At 48.0% G+C, this 17,653-nt stretch overlaps 2 protein-coding genes across 7 annotated transcripts; one reads left to right on the top strand and one right to left on the bottom strand.

Moving 5' to 3' along the window:
• Window positions 1-2,127: 2,127 nt before the first annotated feature.
• Window positions 2,128-11,067, bottom strand: glud1a (glutamate dehydrogenase 1a). 2 transcript variants are annotated; one of them, XM_062400338.1, is made up of 13 exons: window positions 10,653-11,067; window positions 7,965-8,045; window positions 7,814-7,869; window positions 6,544-6,607; window positions 6,339-6,433; window positions 6,052-6,231; window positions 5,267-5,404; window positions 4,240-4,377; window positions 3,995-4,075; window positions 3,753-3,876; window positions 3,572-3,663; window positions 3,363-3,425; window positions 2,128-3,186 (listed from the first exon to the last, which is right to left on the bottom strand). In XM_062400338.1, the coding sequence occupies exons 1-13, from the start codon at window positions 11,050-11,052 to the stop codon at window positions 3,067-3,069; spliced, it is 1,632 nt and encodes a 543-aa protein (XP_062256322.1). In that variant the 5' UTR covers window positions 11,053-11,067; the 3' UTR covers window positions 2,128-3,066. The 2 variants fall into 2 exon arrangements, with proteins under 2 accessions (XP_062256322.1, XP_062256323.1); XM_062400339.1 differs by lacking the exon at window positions 10,653-11,067 and adding an exon at window positions 9,943-10,003.
• On the top strand, window positions 10,885-17,232 carry shld2 (shieldin complex subunit 2). Of its 5 annotated transcripts, none has more exons than XM_062400337.1 (11): window positions 11,223-11,381; window positions 12,262-12,422; window positions 12,546-13,339; window positions 13,458-13,608; window positions 13,716-13,817; window positions 13,924-14,118; window positions 14,218-14,364; window positions 14,452-14,661; window positions 15,037-15,280; window positions 15,970-16,085; window positions 16,830-17,232. In XM_062400337.1, the coding sequence occupies exons 2-11, from the start codon at window positions 12,263-12,265 to the stop codon at window positions 17,039-17,041; spliced, it is 2,331 nt and encodes a 776-aa protein (XP_062256321.1). In that variant the 5' UTR covers window positions 11,223-11,381; window position 12,262; the 3' UTR covers window positions 17,042-17,232. The 5 variants fall into 5 exon arrangements, with proteins under 5 accessions (XP_062256318.1, XP_062256321.1, XP_062256320.1 ...); XM_062400336.1 differs by having other exon boundaries at window positions 11,241-11,381; window positions 16,773-17,232; XM_062400334.1 differs by lacking the exon at window positions 11,223-11,381 and adding an exon at window positions 10,885-11,023 and having other exon boundaries at window positions 13,924-14,364; window positions 16,773-17,232.
• The last annotated feature ends 421 nt before the right edge of the window (window positions 17,233-17,653 follow it).

The raw sequence follows: 17,653 nt of genomic DNA, 5'->3' as shown, positions 1-17,653 counted from the left end.
GTCCCTAAACCTCCATGATGTCCCGGACCTCCCTGAACCTCCATGATGTCCTGGGCCTCCCTGAACCTCCATGATGTCCCGGGCCTCCCTGAACCTCCATGATGTCCTGGGCCTCCCTGAACCTCCATGATGTCCCTAAACCTCCATGATGTCCCGGACCTCCAGTTTAACATCTGCACTGAGGACGTGTTTCTTTAGTGATCTGTTGGACTGTACACATCGACTGCTAGCGCCCCCTACTGGAATGTAACGTGCGATGAGGTGCTGATGTGTGGAACACCAGAGAAACAAGAAACCTGATTTTACGCATCTCTCAAAGAACTCGAAAACTATGGTCAACTCTCATCCTTCATATACTTGCTGTGTGCTACATGTGATACTGGAGTATTCCACTAGAGGGCGCACCACAGAACTCTGGACCTGCGTTCAGTAAATAAAAAACATGGCGTCCCTGGAGGAGGTTAGCCCTGCTCACTGAGTTCAGGGCAGGAAAAGTGATTGTGATGGGGAGCGTCTGGCCCCTACACTGCCCCTACTGCCCATGTGGGTATTGCATCTTGTGGACAGGTAGTGTTAATTATAATTCTAGATATACATTATGAGTACGTCTCCGGCCTCAGTCGTGTTTTCATAGTTCAGACGTTAGATCACTGACAGATTTTAACTCATTCATAGAAACAGGAACATTTTCATTTGCGTTTATAATATTTTTGTCTTATTGTTTGACCTGAAAAATAAATTGAAGAATTATCTAATGTGTTTCATCTCCTTTGTGTGAAGGAATTAAAATTAAAAGCAAAATCAGTTTGAATCCAGTTGCTTTTTTCTCTGCTCACGAAAGTGAAGCCTTCATCCTTGACCGCCCCCTGGTGGCTGGCTGCAGAATAAGTCGTAAACCTTACCACCACCATAAGATGGCAGCGTTGGTTTAGCTCCATCTCTGGACGAACTGGAGACGTGTCGTCATCTTTACTTGGTCGTCTGTGTTTGTGACTGAGGGCGCCTCCTGTTGGCCAACAGGCAGAGATATAAGATCCGGTGGGGGATGCGACCATAGATCTATATAAAGGCTAGATGTGTCATCCGCTTGTCCGGTCAACGGAGTCGAACGTCCGAACATGGCGGCCATCTTGCCACAGGCAGCTCGCCCACCCATAACATTGTGTTGTAGTTTTACATACTTTTTAAATAAACATAACTTGCTAAATTCTCAACTGATTTTTAAACAGTTCGGTGTTTACACAATGTTATGGGTGGGCGAGCTGCCTGTGGCAAGATGGCCGCCATGTGCGGACGTCCGACTCCATTGACCGGACACGCGGATGACACATCCAGCCTTTATATAGATCTATGGATACGACTGCGTTGGGTTTCCGGTCTAGCCGGTATGTCGCTCACCTTCCTCCACACGGGGGGGGGGGGGGGAGGTCCCTGCAGCTGCTCTGCGTCACGAGAGAAGGTGCATCTACTCCAATCTTTAAATTTTTTTTTTATTCTTTGCACAATTATAACTGTTTTGAGTTTAAATTTTTATTGAAAGTCTTTATTTATTTTTATTTGTACATCTTTGTACAACTGTGTCGAAGGAGCTTGATAAATAATCGTTATAGCTGCAGCCATCTTGGTCCAGCAGAGGCCGGTGACCTTTGCTGACCTCTGAACCATTCAAACTAACTGATGTCACAGTAAAAACATTCACACATCGATTTTACTTCCACTTTATTTCATTTGAACAAAAAACCATAATAAACCAGAAGCTTGAAACTGACAGAATTAAGTTTCAGCCCCGTTTCACCATCAAAGGGGGGGGGGGGGGGATACCACAGTAAACAAAGTGTTGAACTTGTGCATCTGTTGAGTGGTGTGTGTTTCTCCTGCAGGACTCGGGGGGGGGGGGGGGGGGGCACTGCACAGCCAGCAGGGATTTGCATAGTTAAGGTAATTTTCTTGACCACATGGTATATTATGGAGCATTAGCATTAGCATTAGCATTAGCATTAGCTCCAACGATGTCACGACTTAAAGAGAAAAAGCAGCAAAGTGTCCGACGAGGTTTTAATTTAACTCACTCTCAGATGATTGATGAGTAAACTGTTGATTAACTGTAAACAGACCAGAAACCATAAAGACACAGGAATGATCTTTTAATAAAGTCGATATCAAAGCTGAGGTCCTGAGGCACGTGTGCGACGCACGATACAAAAAGAACAGCAAGTACACAACTGGACAAAAGTATGTGGACACCTGACACTGGGCTCCTGTTCCATTTCAAATCAATAACAGGATCATTCCGTGTCTGTGCTTTACTCCTCTCCCCGAAACAATAATCCCTCGTTATCAGAGGATAATCTCTAGGTCCAGAGGGAGTTGTTAGAGATTATCTGATGTTCATGTTAATATCAGGAAAGATATTCTATTACTTTTGCTTCAGATAATGATTTGACTAGGATTATCCGTTGTCTCGTCTTAAAGCCGATTCTAATACTTTCGAGAAATGTTTAGAAAATTATCGTAAATTGTTAATGGAAGTAAAAATTCCATTATTTATTGAATAGAAATATTTTCATAAATATATAAAATGAGGGTGTGCGCATACTTTTGGCCTCAATGTGTATCTCAGGCAAATGGTGTCACGTCTCTGTGGTATTAAGGCTTATTTTAGATAACAGTAATTATATATACTCAAATCTCTCTATTCAGGATGACTAAGGATTCGTGAGGGAGCAGCACAGTGGGGACACGCCCCTTTTAAAGCTGAAGACCTGAGGTTTCTCCGTTAATTCAAGAGAAAAATAGATTGTGAGCAGAAAGAAACAGACGCAGGGATTCAGCATCTTCATCAGACTGCCACAAGGAACTGTAAACTCTGCTCTGAAGACAGGGGACAGACAGGGGACAGACAGGGGACAGACAGGGGACAGACAGGGGACAGACAGGGGACAGACAGGGGACAGACAGGGGACAGACAGGGGACAGACAGGTAACAGACAGGTAACAGACAGGTAACAGACAGGTAACAGACAGGTAACAGACAGGTAACAGACGTGCAGGTGGATGGAGGTGAGTCTATGTGAAGGTGAGACCAGCGTCCCTGTAAACATGGAAGACTTTCTCGATGGCGTTGACGTACGCCGCCGTCCGCAGGTCGAGACCCAAGTTGTACTTGTTGGCTGTTCTCATGATTTGCTGCATGAGGGGAGAGAGAGAGGGGAAGGAGAGGAAGGAGAGAAGGGAAAAAACAAGAGGAATAAGAAGAGAAATGTTACAGACAGGGAATATAAAACACTGTAGGGTTGTGTTTGCAGTTGTGTCGATGTGTGTGTGTTGTTATGTGTGTGCTGTTGTGTGGGGGTGTGTGTTACCCTGGCAGAGCGCTCCATGGTGTAGGCCAGGCCTGAGTGAACAATGTCCTTCTCAGATGCTCCCTGCAAAGAAAGCACAGTTACAACACCATAGGAGGAGAAGGAGGAGAAGGAGGAGAAGATGGAGTAGAAAGAGAAAGAGGAGATGACATGAATGAAGGAGGAGGAGGAGGAGGAGGAGGAGGAGGAGGAGGAGTGACTGTGCTCACAGAGATCCTGTTCTGGAACTCGGAGGTGGGCACGATGGGGATGGCTCCTCCATGTTTCCCAAACTTTCTCTCCAAACTCTCCTGAACCGACACTGAGGAGAGACACACAGCGTCAGTGCTTCAGAGAGCCACCAGGGGGCGCTGCGTACCACACTGTGTTTCAAAGTGGGTTGTCACTCACTGAGCAGTTGGTAGTTGGACTCTCGCTCATACTTGAAGGTGAGTCGACCGTAACTGACGTGGTTCAGATTCTTCAACCACTCGAAGTAGGACACCGTGACACCACCGGCGTTCAGATACATGTCCTGTCAGAGGAGACGAGACAAGGAGACGAGCAGAGGAGACAAGGAGACGAGCAGAGGGTATTAGACTTCTGAAGGTCTGAATGCAGATGGTCCACTGACTGCAACAGACTCCACTGACCGGGATCACCATGATGTTCCTCTCCAGGAAGATGCGGTCGGCCTCGGGCGTGGTCGGCCCGTTGGCGCCCTCGGCGATGATCTGAGCAGAACATCAAAGGCTCTTTGTGTTCAAACGTTCTATTAAATGAGTTCTTCCTTTAACTTTCTCAACAGAAAGTTTAGTAACATAACAACACGATCTTGTTAGAATCAGAAAGACTCTTTTGGTTTGAACTTTATTTCCTGTTTATTTGTGTGTGTCACCTTGGCTTTGATCTTGTGTGCGTTGCTCCTGGTCAGCTGCTTCTCCCCGGCGGCCGGCAGCAGGATGTCGCACTCGGCCTCAAGGAGACTTCCTTCGTACGGCGTCGAGTTCGGGAAGCCCACGATCGTCCGGTTCTCCTGGAGACCAACGTTAATAAGGTTTCACGACATCGACCAAGAACCGACGAATTATCACCGACGACTTTAACATGGGAACGACAACAGCTGGACTCTGAGATCAAACCAGTTTGAAGTTGTGTTACTGACCAGTTTGTGGTTGTGTTACAGACCAGTTTGTGGTTGTGTTACAGACCAGTTTGTGGTTGTGTTACAGACCAGTTTGTAGTTGTGTTACTATAGACCAGTTTGTGGTTGTGCTACTACAGACCAGCTTGTGGTTGTGTTACTACAGACCAGCTTGTGGTTGTGTTACTGACCAGTTTGAAGGTGTGTTACTACAGACCAGTTTGTGGTTGTGTTACTGACCAGTTTGAAGTTGTGTTACAGACCAGTTTGAAGTTGTGTTACAGACCAGTTTGTGGTTGTGTTACTGACCAGTTTGTGGTTGTGTTACTGACCAGTTTGAAGTTGTGTTACTGACCAGTTTGAAGTTGTGTTACTGACCAGTTTGAAGTTGTGTTACTGACCAGTTTGAAGGTGTGTTACTACTGACCAGTTTGTGGTTGTGTTACTGACCAGTTTGAAGGTGTGTTACTACTGACCAGTTTGAAGTTGTGTTACTGACCAGTTTGAAGTTGTGTTACTGACCAGTTTGAAGGTGTGTTACTACTGACCAGTTTGTGGTTGTGTTACTGACCAGTTTGAAGTTGTGTTACTGACCAGTTTGAAGTTGTGTTACTGACCAGTTTGAAGTTGTGTTACTGACCAGTTTGAAGGTGTGTTACTACTGACCAGTTTGAAGTTGTGTTACAGACCAGTTTGAAGTTGTGTTACTGACCAGTTTGAAGTTGTGTTACTGACCAGTTTGAAGTTGTGTTACAGACCCGTTTGAAGGTGTGTTACTGACCAGTTTGTAGTCCTCCAGCTCTTTGGGGTCGATGCCGTTGGGGTTCCAGATGCTTCCGTCCATTTCTGCGACCCCGACACATTTGGCTCCGGAGCGATGGAGGTAGCGCATGGAGTGAAGCCCCACGTTGCCGAAGCCCTGCAGGCAGAGCAGAGGGCACAGACAACCCGCAGTACTGACGTCAGACAGGAGGAGGCACTCTCTCAACGTGGATCATGATCAGTCTTCAGGTCAGTATGGGAACATGTCCACTGAACAGTTCAGGGCTGTTTAACTGATCTGTATACCTGCTGCTTGTTAGCATGTTAGCATGCTAGCATGTTAGCATTGATGTTTTAATTCTGATCGGAGGATCCACAGATCAGATCTGAGATCTGAGCTCTGGACCCGTGAGTTTGAGAATTAATGAACCAAATGACAAAGAATGAGTCAAGATTAAAATCCTGAGGTTGTGGGTGACGTGTGATTCATCTGCTGAAGGAGTCACTGAGCATTCTGATGAAGGGGAGGAGGAGGAGGGATTGATGAGGAAGAATGGAGAAAGCAGGGGGAGACATTTGTTCTGGTTTCTGAGGATGAAGACCAACCTCAGAAGGTTAAGATCAATGCAGAGCAGGCAGATGATTTTAAAAACTAAAATAACTGTAAATCTATTATATTAGAAACTGGTCGAGGACTGTTGGCTGAAAAAAAACAATCAATGATGAAAATAAAATGTTGTGTATATTATTTCAAAAGCTGAAACTGTCAAATATATGTTAATTTTTGAAGAAGAGGGTTGGTACCTGGATGACGAAGGTCTTGTCCTGGAAGCCGGGACACATTCCCAGCTGGCTCATGTACGCCGCCTCGTTGATGAAGTTCTCGATGCCGTGGAAGACGCCTCTGCCGGTGGCCGAGATGCGGCCGTGGATCCCTCCCTGGCTGATGGGCTTCCCGGTGACACAGGCGTGAGCGTTGATGTCCTGGAGGTGGAAGAGGAACAGAGAGAGCACAGAGGAAACTTAAAGCTCAGCTGCTCTGGAGTCAGACGCTCCACACACACAGGATGTCTGGAGTCTCAGGGCCTCACCAGGTAGCCCATGGTGGTGGCGTAGGTGTCTGCGATCCAGGACATCTCCCTCTCCCCGGTGCTCATGTCTGGGGCAGGAACGTCGATACCAGGTCCTGCACAGCACAACAACCACCAATAACACAAACTGCTGAATCGCACAATTTAAATAATCATAATCTAAATGAACTCTGGAGAAAGATTTGTGTATCGGTCCTTCACTCACCGATGAAACCTTTCTTGGCGAGTTCGATGGTGAACCTCCTGGTGATCTTCTCCAGCTCATTGTCCTGAAGCACAAAGACACTGATGACATCACACTGACTCTGTTTCAATGACACCTGACATCCGTTTAAACTGAATCTACTTCCTGGAACTTCTGCACATGAGAAAGTCAGAGGTTAAAGGTCAGAGGTCAGCAGGACTCGGAGCAAAGGTCGAGCAAACATTTACCCAGAATTCAACCAGAGATTGAGAGAGAGAGAGAGAGAGAGAGAGAGAGAGAGAGAGAGAAATGTATTGAGTCATCATGTTGGAGCGAGAGAAAGTGAATACTGGTGGCTCAGCAAACTGTGTGTGTGTGGGACTTTGTGTGTGTGTGAACCTGAACGTTGTGTTGTCCTGTTCTCAGGTGTAAATGTTTGACAGGCACAGACTGATTCTCTGAAACCAGTTACAGATGAGAAGCAGGGAACAGCGGCTGTGATGTGATGGAGCGCAGATCGTGGTTGTGTGTCTGACAACATGATGATCGGAGTCAAACAAAGAGTTTTGTTAGAGTTCCTTCTAGTTTTGGCACAAACTGATATTTAATCACTTACTGATATGAGGAGAATAAACCATGTAGAAATATAAAAACTTTGTTCGTGCGGTTAGGGTTTCTTAGGGTTTCTCTTTTGATATGTATATCAGCTGCTTTAATATTTTAAATATATTACTCCCAATTTCTTTATTGGGTTTAGGCTCCAAACGTCCACAGGGGTCAGACTGTAATTGACCATATTTCTATGCGTGTGTGAAAGTATTTCTATAGCACACAGTGCTTTCCCTAACTCTGACCAGCAGATGTCCCCATCAAGCTTATATTTGAAAAGTTTCTGAATAATATTAATTCGTAATATTACCAATGAATCATCCGAGGATGTAATATTACAATTCATTACAGTCGTTTCCAAACTGTTTGATTTCCTGTGACACAACATTTTAAAGAGCTGCTCGTCTTTAACACTAATCAACACATTCAGATGTTTAATCCACAATATCTACTTCCTGCTGGTGTGACAGCTTCCTGTGTGATTGAACGCTGTGTCCCCCCTGTGTCAGAAACATGTGACCACTTCCTGCTCGTTAACTCATGTGAAGAAGACACCTCGGTTCTAACGTTGATTCAAACATGTTTCGATTCTCATCTGTCGGAGCCCGAGCTCTTCTGGATCCTGGTCCCACATGGCGGACGAGTGAGGTCAGAGAGGAGAAAGAGATGTGTCTGAACTCACTGAATAATTCTTTGGGTTGATCTTCACTCCGGCTTTGGCTCCACCAAACGGAACATCTGGAATAAATGCACTTAATTCAAGAACAGAACAAACACAACAACACAGAGAGGGGTGTGTGTGTGTGTGTGTGTGTGTGTGTGTGTGTACTCACCAACCACAGCACATTTGTACGTCATCAGCGAGGCCAGAGCTTTCACCTCGTCTATAGACACGTCATTACTGTAACGAATACCTGAAACACACCACAACAAACTTATGCTTCTGCTTTCAAACACGTTTCCTCTGAAGCTTCATGTGTTTGTTTGTTTGTTTGTTCCATGTTTCCTCTGATCTGTTAGTTCTGTTTTCATGTTGTAGTTTAGGGATTAAAGACGTCCTGTCATCATCACCTACGTGGGCGGAGTCTACCTATGCTTGAATCTGATTGGTTTGTAGACGGGGCGTGTTGTCAGGTGGGGGGGTAGTAGTCTTTCTTTTTGAGTGGAGCAAATAGATGAAGCTTCATCTTCTTAAAGATGAGAAGAGAAAGTAGAAATCAGTAGAAAGCATCGGGACAATGAAGAGGAAGAAAGTGTGAAGAGGACGAGGACAGAGACGCTGCAGTGAGTCAGTGTGGGAGGAGCCAGCTCCTGAAGGGAGGAGCCAGCTCCTGAAGGGACAAACCGTCTCACATTCCAACACATGGGACTTGATTGAGTTCACTTTGTCTTAATGATTCATCACAACCACACCCATCACCTCCTCCACCAGGTCTCATATCAACCTTCAGAATCACGACAACGATGCACAGACTAGACAAACACACACCAACCAGACTGTCAACATTCCTGTCAGAGGAGGGAACTTCTCCCCCTCCTGACACATGCACAGAACCAGGTGTGTTACGTAACACACACACACACACACACACACACACACACACACACACACACACACACACACACACACACACACACACACACACACACACACACACACACACACACACACACACACACACACACACACACACACACACACACACACACACACACACACACACACACACACACACACACACACACACACACACACACACACACACACACACACACACACACACACACACACACACACCATCATCATCATCATGTTCCTGCAGGAGTTTTGAAACATTAATTTACCATTCTGAATGTTTTCTTTCTAATTCCGTTAAAGGTTTCATCTGGGGACAACTGTGATGTCCCCAGATGAAACTGTCTTATGTCCGGGCTGTGAGGACTCAAACAGGACACGTTATAATGAAGACGTCCACGTTAGGAGACGACGGTCAGAATACTCCACATGTCTTAATCTGATTCATCTGAGATCCTGTTCAGGTGAAATGAATCAGAACATGAGACCTGTCAGAGTCTTATTCAGACTCTTGTGTTAATGGCCACGTGTGCTGACGTGAGATCAGCAGCCACGGGATTCTCTACTTCAGAAACCTGTCAATCACCTTGAACACAACTGAACTGAACTTTAACAGATCATGTGAACACATGGAATCTCACCTGTGTGCTTAATCTGCTCTTTCAACTTTTACTTAATGAACTTATTTTAAATTATGTGTGAGTAGCATCAACGTAACATGTGTAACTTAGAGGTGGAGTACGGTCTCGCTCCGTCAGCAGCTCTGAGGTCTGAGTGTGCACCAGCTGTCAGTGCTGCTGTGTTGGAGGTTCAGACAGAAACTGACTCTGGGTTCTTCTCTTTTGTCTCTTATCGGAGATTTGAGCTGAGAAAACGAGGAGCAGTGAAACACACAAGTCTGACTAGTTCAGCTGGAAATGGCCTCAGAGAATCAGGGTGTGTGTGTGTGTGTGTGTGGGTGCGGGCGTGCCTTCTCTTGTATCAACATTGTGCAAGTTTGTATAAACGATCTAAATATTCCGGTCATATGATTTCTATCTCCTGTTGTGATAATGTTCTATAATGCAAAGTTTACAATGTGATAATATACTGTAGTAGTGAAGTGTAGTGTAGTACTCTATGAAGTTATAATGTCATGCAGAGTTTTAGTGTTACAATGTGCAGTGAGTCCCAGTGGGGTCCTGGTGCTGGCTGTGCTGGGCCCGGTGTGTGTCTGTGTGTGTCCCGGGGCTCACCTCCCTTGCAGGGGGTCCGGTGCTGGCTGTGCTGGGCCCGGTGTGTGTCTGTGTGTGTGTGTCTGTGTGTGTCCCGGGGCTCACCTCCCTTGCAGGGGGTCCGGTGCTGGCTGTGCTGGGCCCGGTGTGTGTCTGTGTGTCTGTGTGTGTGTGTGTGTGTCTGTGTGTGTCCCGGGGCTCACCTCCCTTGCAGGGGGTCCGGTGCTGGCTGTGCTGGGCCCGGTGTGTGTCTGTGTGTGTGTGTGTGTGTGTGTGTGTGTCTGTGTGTGTCCCGGGGCTCACCTCCCTTGCAGGGGGTCCGGTGCTGGCTGTGCTGGGCCCGGTGTGTGTGTTTGTGTGTCTGTGTGTGTCCCGGGGCTCACCTCCCTTGCAGGGGGTCCGGTGCTGGCTGTGCTGGGCCCGGTGTGTGTGTTTGTGTGTCTGTGTGTGTCCCGGGGCTCACCTCCCTTGCAGGGGGTCCGGTGCTGGCTGTGCTGGGCCCGGTGTGTGTCTGTGTGTGTGTGTGTGTGTGTGTGTGTGTGTGTGTGTGTGTCCCGGGGCTCACCTCCCTTGCAGGGGGTCCGGTGCTGGCTGTGCTGGGCCCGGTGTGTGTCTGTGTGTGTGTGTGTGTGTGTCCCGGGGCTCACCTCCCTTGCAGGGGGTCCGGTGCTGGCTGTGCTGGGCCCGGTGTGTGTGTGTGTGTGTGTGTCTGTGTGTGTCCCGGGGCTCACCTCCCTTGCAGGGGGTCCGGTGCTGGCTGTGCTGGGCCCGGTACGCCTCGATCACCTCCCACTCGCCGCTGTCCCTCTTGATGGGGAAGCAGACGCTCAGGACGTGGTTACACGGCTTGATGACCCCCAGGATCCCGCGGACCGTCTTCCTCTTCTGCTCGGGGCTGTCCCGGGTCTTCAGGTCCGCCACCAGCTGGTCCTCCACGATAGCGGCTCCCTTGTCGAAGAAGCCCTCCACCATGGTGAAGAAGTTGGGGTCGTCGTCCCGGTCCACGGTCTGGCTGTAGCCGCGGTGCCGCAGCAGAGCCGCCGCCGCCGCGGGGAGCGCGGACTCGGTGGCGCTGCAGCCGGAGGCCAGGCCCGCTCCCCGGGTGAGTAACTCTCCGAAGTACCGGTACATGGTGGCGGCTGGTGGAGCTCTGGACCCCGGTGACGGTGAACGAGCTGCGGGATCACAGCACGACTGTGCGGGAGCAGACGAGGAAATGGAGCCGGGAAAGTTGTCCCGCAGCTGCGACTCCTCCTCCCGCAGCCTCTTCCTGTTGCACCGGGCCGTGCGTGGCCCCCGTGCGCGTGAGCTCCGCAAAACAACCCCGCACGAAGTGGCACGAGAGCAGTGAACGGAAATAACGCGCTGCGTGTTAGCTACACACTAGCTTAGCATAACGTAGCTAGCACCGCGCACCGGACCGAGCGACAAACACAGGGCACGTGACACAGAAAGGGCGCGTGAGTTCTGAATCATTCACGAGTTGAAAAGTTTCAAATTACTTATTTGTTTAAAGTTTGTTAGCATCAAGCCTGCTAGCAGCGGCACACATTGCACTTCCGGTTCCATCGTGCAAAATAAAAGCACGTGTCGATAAAGGGGTTTTGTAGAAGTGAATGATTTTAATTTACGAGTTCATATTTTTTATTTTACAAGACTTAGTGTTGTAGTAATTAATGTTGCTGTTGATCCAAACTGCGATACTCCGTGGAATCAACTCAACGTTATTATTATGAGTTATTACTACGACACAGAAAGACAGGTGAGGATAGCGCAGGTCACCTGACTGCCCCCTGGTGTCTGGCTGCAGTACAGGTCAGACATCCTCCTCCATGTTAGGAGACGTGGAACAAACAAACAAACAAACAAACAAACAAAGTTCAGTTTGGTTTTAATTAGTTATCTGAGGATATCCCCATGGCAACCAGGGAGTGAATCTTTCCCAATGTTCTGGTGTTGATGACATCATCAAGAAAATGTTCTGCTGATGACGATGATAAAAACAAGCAGTGAGGATCAGAGGTCACGAGTCTGACCCCACCTGCTCAGCCGGTCGAGCCTGGTTCTCGTTCCTTGTTCATTTATAAACATCAGCTGACGTCCTGTTCTAACCTGAGCCGTGAATCATGTGAACCAGTCAGACCAGTGAGTCTGACTGTGTGTGTGTGGGGGGGGGGGGGGGGGGCTGTCTGTGGACGTCGCTCTCTCCTGTGAAATAATGAACTGACGTCTTGTTCACGTGTTTTTGTTCTGATATCTGAAATATGCCTCAGGGTGTTTCACAAATCAATGAAGTGAAAGCTGTTCACATAACAATCTTATGAACATGTATCTTCTCAGCATGTGTGAGCGGTCAAAGATCCACGTCTTCCTGGGGGCTCCTCCCCCCCCCTCTTCTGACCCGGCCTCTGTTTCTGAAGCTGGGGACGAGGATGGGCCCCCTGCTGGGTGGAGACACCTGGAGCTCACCTGGACAGACAGACGTCTGAGGCCTGTAGCAGGTGAGACGCTCAGGGACCCATCCAGAGGAGAAGAACCAGCAGACATAGTTGAGAACATATCAACAACACTTTCTTCTGTGTGTTTCGAGCTGATCTTCCTGTTTTGATACTTTCCACACGCAGCAGGAAGCAGCAGGGACGAGGCTGACGCTGATCGAGTCCCAGATGATCGAACAAACGCTGATCAGGACCAAGACTCGACTGAAGCGGATCGGACCAAAGAGACATCGGGAGGACGAGCACGAACAAACTGCCACTCTAACACGGACCAGAGGAAACCGTGCTCCGATGATCACGCAGCTACATCTGTGAGCCGAGATGATGAATCAGATCTTGAAAAGGAAGATGGATGCTCGGCTTCAGTTCTTGAGTACCTGGACGTCTGTTTCCCTGCAGCTCAGCCTGACCCTCCACATCGATGTACGCCCCAGCCGGTGTGCACCAGCACTCAGTACCTCAGCACCTGGACGCTGAGTCAGGCTCTAATCCTGAGAGGCAGGCGGAGCACCCAATCAGCAAGCAGCCCTGCCCCTCAAACCCCCCCACAACACGCCCAGATGCCAGCGTCCGTGTCCTCCAGCACACCGGAGCTCTTCAGCCCCGAGCCATCGTCGCCTGGAGCCTCTGCCGAGCTCTGCAGTCAAATCTGCTCATCCCCAAAAGTGGAGGAGGGGGGCGTGGTCCTCCAGGTCACAGCAGACGGCCTGCTCTGCTCCCAGGACGCTGTGTCCCCGGTCACGTCCCCCACGGTCAAGAAAGCTCGACTCTCTGAAGACACTGGGACGGAGGCGGCATCGAGCCGCACCACAGCCGGGCACCAAGGTCCCACAACGCCCCTGGTCCGGTGTCACAGACCGGGGGTGCGGTACTCGGTCCTGGTGGCGGTGGTTCATCCCTGTCACCTGAAGGAGGTCAAGGTGAGAGGTTACAACACTCCATCACAAAACAGACACACTTCACATCTCAATGGTTATTTATGAACAGTGGAGGATTCACTGCTCGAGGTCAGATCATTTCTGGGACTTGGTCTTGAAGGTGAAGGCGGGGCCGGCGGCGGGTTCCTTCGTCCCTCTGGCGTCCATCGTGGTGACCGACCAGTCAGGCATTGAGATGAAGGTGGTGCTGTGGCGCCGGGCGGCGTTCTGGGCTCTGACTGTGAGTCCTGGAGACGTTCTGCTCATCACAGGTAGAGAAACACAGCGGACATGTTTTCTATGAACCTTTCCAGTGGGCGTGTCCCTCTGTCGGGTGGTGGACAGACACAGACGTCCTCATTAACTGTGTTTGTCTCAGGACTCCAGGTGAATGAAGACAGGTGGAGAGGAGAGACGGTGCTGCAGTCCACCTTCTGCAGTAAGCTGCTGAACCTCGGACACGCCTCCACCTCGCCACCAGGTAGGACTCAGCCCCCTGCAGCCAATCAGCAGTCTCCTTAGCTGAAGCGTCGTTAGCTGCTCATCCTCCAGCCCTCATCATCCCCCCCCCCCCCCCCCCCCTCCAGCTCTGCAGCTGGTTGATGCTCGCTCTCTCGGCGCTCTGTGGGGACACCTTCAAGAACACCGCCCTCTGCTGCTGTCTCTGCCTCGCCCCCCCCCTCAGGACCTGACCTGTCTCCCCTACACCACCCTGAGGTCACTGAGGGTCAACACGCTGGTCCACGCCCTGCTGCGAGTCACACGCACACACATCAGCTCAGGTGAGTCTGTGGGGGGGCTCCCTCTACCTGAGACCAAAGTGTGTGTTGTCCAGATATTACAGATTTTGTGGTGTGTGTGTGTTTGTGTGTGTGTGTCAGAGTGGCGGAGTGAGGCGGAGTCCTGCTGGAGGTCAGCCTCTCAGTCAAAAGCTGTTCTGTCTGTGGAGCAGCCGGACGGCCACCAGGGGACGCTGCTGCTGTGGGGAGCTGCTGTGGGCTGGCTGCCTCGCTTCAACAGAGACAGAGGTACACACACGCAGGCAGACGCACAATGGACACACACACTAATCTTTAAAGGACAGCTCACACAAAGTAAACACGTGTCTATCTTAGCGGTCGTGTGGGATTTCCACATCCTCCTGGTGAGGGAGGGTTTGACCTCTGACCTCCCCGAGCTGCACTCCACCCCCTGGAGCTCGGTCCGGCCCCTGGACCCCGCGGACCGGCGGGCGCACCACTTCCTCCCAGCTCGGAGCAACCAGGCAGGAAGCAGCTGCAGTGTGGAGCTGGACCTGGAGACGCTGCTGTCTCAGAAGTACAGTGGTGAGGTTCACAGAGATGACCCCTGACATAACATAGAAATCACCTCAATGGACTTCACAGTAAGTTACAGTGTGAATAAACTTCTGAGGAAGCTTTACTGTGAAGGATGTTCCCTCCCTGCAGACCCTGAACAGAAGTGGGATCTGATTTGAAGCTGATGTATTGGATGCAGAACGTCGTGGTATTGGATTTGGTGTTGACCTCCTGTTAAGTTTCTTTTCACACAGGAAGTGAGGAACCACTTTGTGCTCGTGGAGCGCATCACTTCCTTTATAATGATGATGACGTTCTAATTCCAATATTTATAAAAGATTTCTCTGGCATCACAAGTGTTTTACATTTCATCACGTTCAGGTTTCATTTTGTCTCCACCAGGTGACGTGGAGCTCAGAGTCCAGGTCTCCGCCTTCCACTTCCAGGAGGCGCCTTCCTCCCAGAATGCATGTGGGCCGGTCCTGGACGGCTCCACGCCGGTGGACCGTGTCCTGGAGGCGCTGAGCGGAGACGTCACCTACGCTGGCTGTGGTCGCTGCTCCGCCGAGCTCGGGACCGACGCTAACGGGATCTACAGCCCGTGTTACCCCTGCCTGCCCCACACGGCCGTGCGCCGCTTCTACAGGTACACATGATGTCATCATGATGTCATCATGATGTCATCATGATGATTTAGTTTGATGTCGATCCCATTGGAAAACTCATACCTGTTCAAAAAGACATAAACAGTGTTATAATCTGACTATGATCATTTTCATTTTAAATCTCAATGTGATGAATTACGTTTGTTTTATTCAGTTTCAAACTTTAGAGACTAAAGTTGTTGAGTTTCATTTTGGACCGTTTTAGATTCGTAAGAATTACTGATCTGATTTATTGATAATCAAAACAAAATGCAGATGAATCAACTAATCATTGGAGCTCAGATATGATGCAGTCCAGTGGAATATTTAAGTTCATTTATTTGAGACTTTTTAATTAGATTGCACAATATTAGTTGTTTCTTATATTGACAGTATTGTGTTGTTCTTTACTTTGTTTTTTATATATATATATATATACGCTGTGTGAATATAATTATAAAATGTTCATCTTTTATTCTTTGATTAAAGGAGAAGATGAAATGTGTTTAGATGCAAGACATGAATATCTTAAATTAAGTAGTTAGTTGAATCCCAGCATGGATTATATAAAAATATATAAATAAACCTGTCCATTAACTTGAGAGTAAAAGGATCATCCAATCACAGGGTTTGATCTTTGCTGGTGGGCGGAGCTACAGTTAACCCATGGAAACCTTTGCGTGTGTTTCAGGCCAGGTGTGCTGTCTGTGAGTGGGCGGGGCTACGGCCAGGCGTGTGTTCAGGTTCCTCCTGTTCCTCTGGAGAAGATCCTCAGGGCTCCACCTGATAAACTGCTCAGGAGCTCAGGTGAGAAGTGTCTGCGTTCAGACAGGAACATTCCTAAAGACCTGAAGTATTTCAGAAATTCACTAAAGGACAAGGAAAGGAGCCTCCATGCTTCCTAACTTATGTCCTATAGGAAACATCGGACCATTCTTTATGAATAGAAGAGGAAAATAACATCCCACAACTCGTGGCAGCAACAACATTAAAACAACACAACCTCATAGTTTCACCTGGACACACCCACGCATGTTTTGAATCATCACACGATAACGATAATTTATAGTTCACTTCATCATCACACCTAAATATCAATGTTAATCCTCTGACTGTAGAATGGACCCAATCATTTGTTTTTATCCTCGTAAAATCCTCACATTATAAAATCCTTTGATTTTTATTTTCAATTAAATGTATTGTTATTTCTATGAGTAACTGATATTAAAAGTTTTCTCTGTATAAACTGAAAACATCTTTTCTCAGGAGATGTCATTTTATTCTGGTCAGGAAACTTTATTATATCAACATTTGTGCGTATTTCCTCTTATTATTAAGTTGTTGTTCATTTTAAAATGCAGAGCGTAAGCAGAGTCAGATTTCACAATGGTTGTCCTTTCCTAACTCCTTACGGCCTCTCCTTCACATCTTTCCTTGACCTCATGTCACACTCCTGTGTTCCGCGGTCACTCCTGTAACCTCTTCATGTCTCAGAACCAGCACCACCAGCCAGGACCACCATCACAGACAGATGTGTTGTCTGTGTCTCAGCTCCAGGCTCAGAGGTGAAGCACATCCAGGTGGCAGCAGACCGGATCCTCACCCTCGTCTCCCTCCCAAAGGAAACCTTCACCATCACGGTCCGGAGCCACTTCCTGTGCGATGAGAACAGCGCCCCCCTCAGGCAGGACCTCACTCTGCTGGACCTGCAGTTCCCCGGTGGACGGGCTGATCGCGGCAGCCGGAGGACGGAGGAACCTTGAGAACGATTTCCTCTTTTTAGATTTTCCAAAACCAAATGTCACAGAATGTAATGAATGTGTTTTAATTTATATGCTAATGTTAGCATATCCAGCTAACTAACGCTTCTATTTAAATGTCTTTCAAATATAACAGAGAAATAAATATTGTTTGTTTTTCTTTTATGAAATGAAAATAAAGATCAAAATTGTGATTGATGGTAAGCAAAGTTTAATTTGGACACATTTTAATACAAACAGCTTTAAATGGAATTCTCATTTATTTTATACCACAGTTAAAAACAAAAGAACATTTAAAATTACTTCATTGACCTCCGACCTTCCGTTTGTTTTGGTCCCTGGAAAAAGGTGTTGCTGAATATTTATCAAACAAACAATTTTTTACTTAAACTTGACATTTGTGCTGAAAATGTTCGATTGTAATGAAAGAGAATCAGAATCTGAGGAAACTAAATGAAACTGCAGATGTGAACCAGACATTAAAAATCCTTCTGCATCAGTGAGAACGTTCTCTTCCCCAAAGAACGACCTGTTCTCACTGAGAAATAAACAGAATACCATATTAGAACAGTTTTCATTTAAAGAGATTGAAATGACCTCCAGGAGGCGCTAACA

Source organism: Platichthys flesus, chromosome 12, assembly GCF_949316205.1.
Source record: "Platichthys flesus chromosome 12, fPlaFle2.1, whole genome shotgun sequence".
Classification (NCBI taxonomy): Eukaryota; Metazoa; Chordata; class Actinopteri; order Pleuronectiformes; family Pleuronectidae; genus Platichthys; species Platichthys flesus.
The sequence above is the reverse complement of the archived record's forward strand: the minus strand, read 5'-3'. Positions and strand labels throughout refer to the sequence as shown.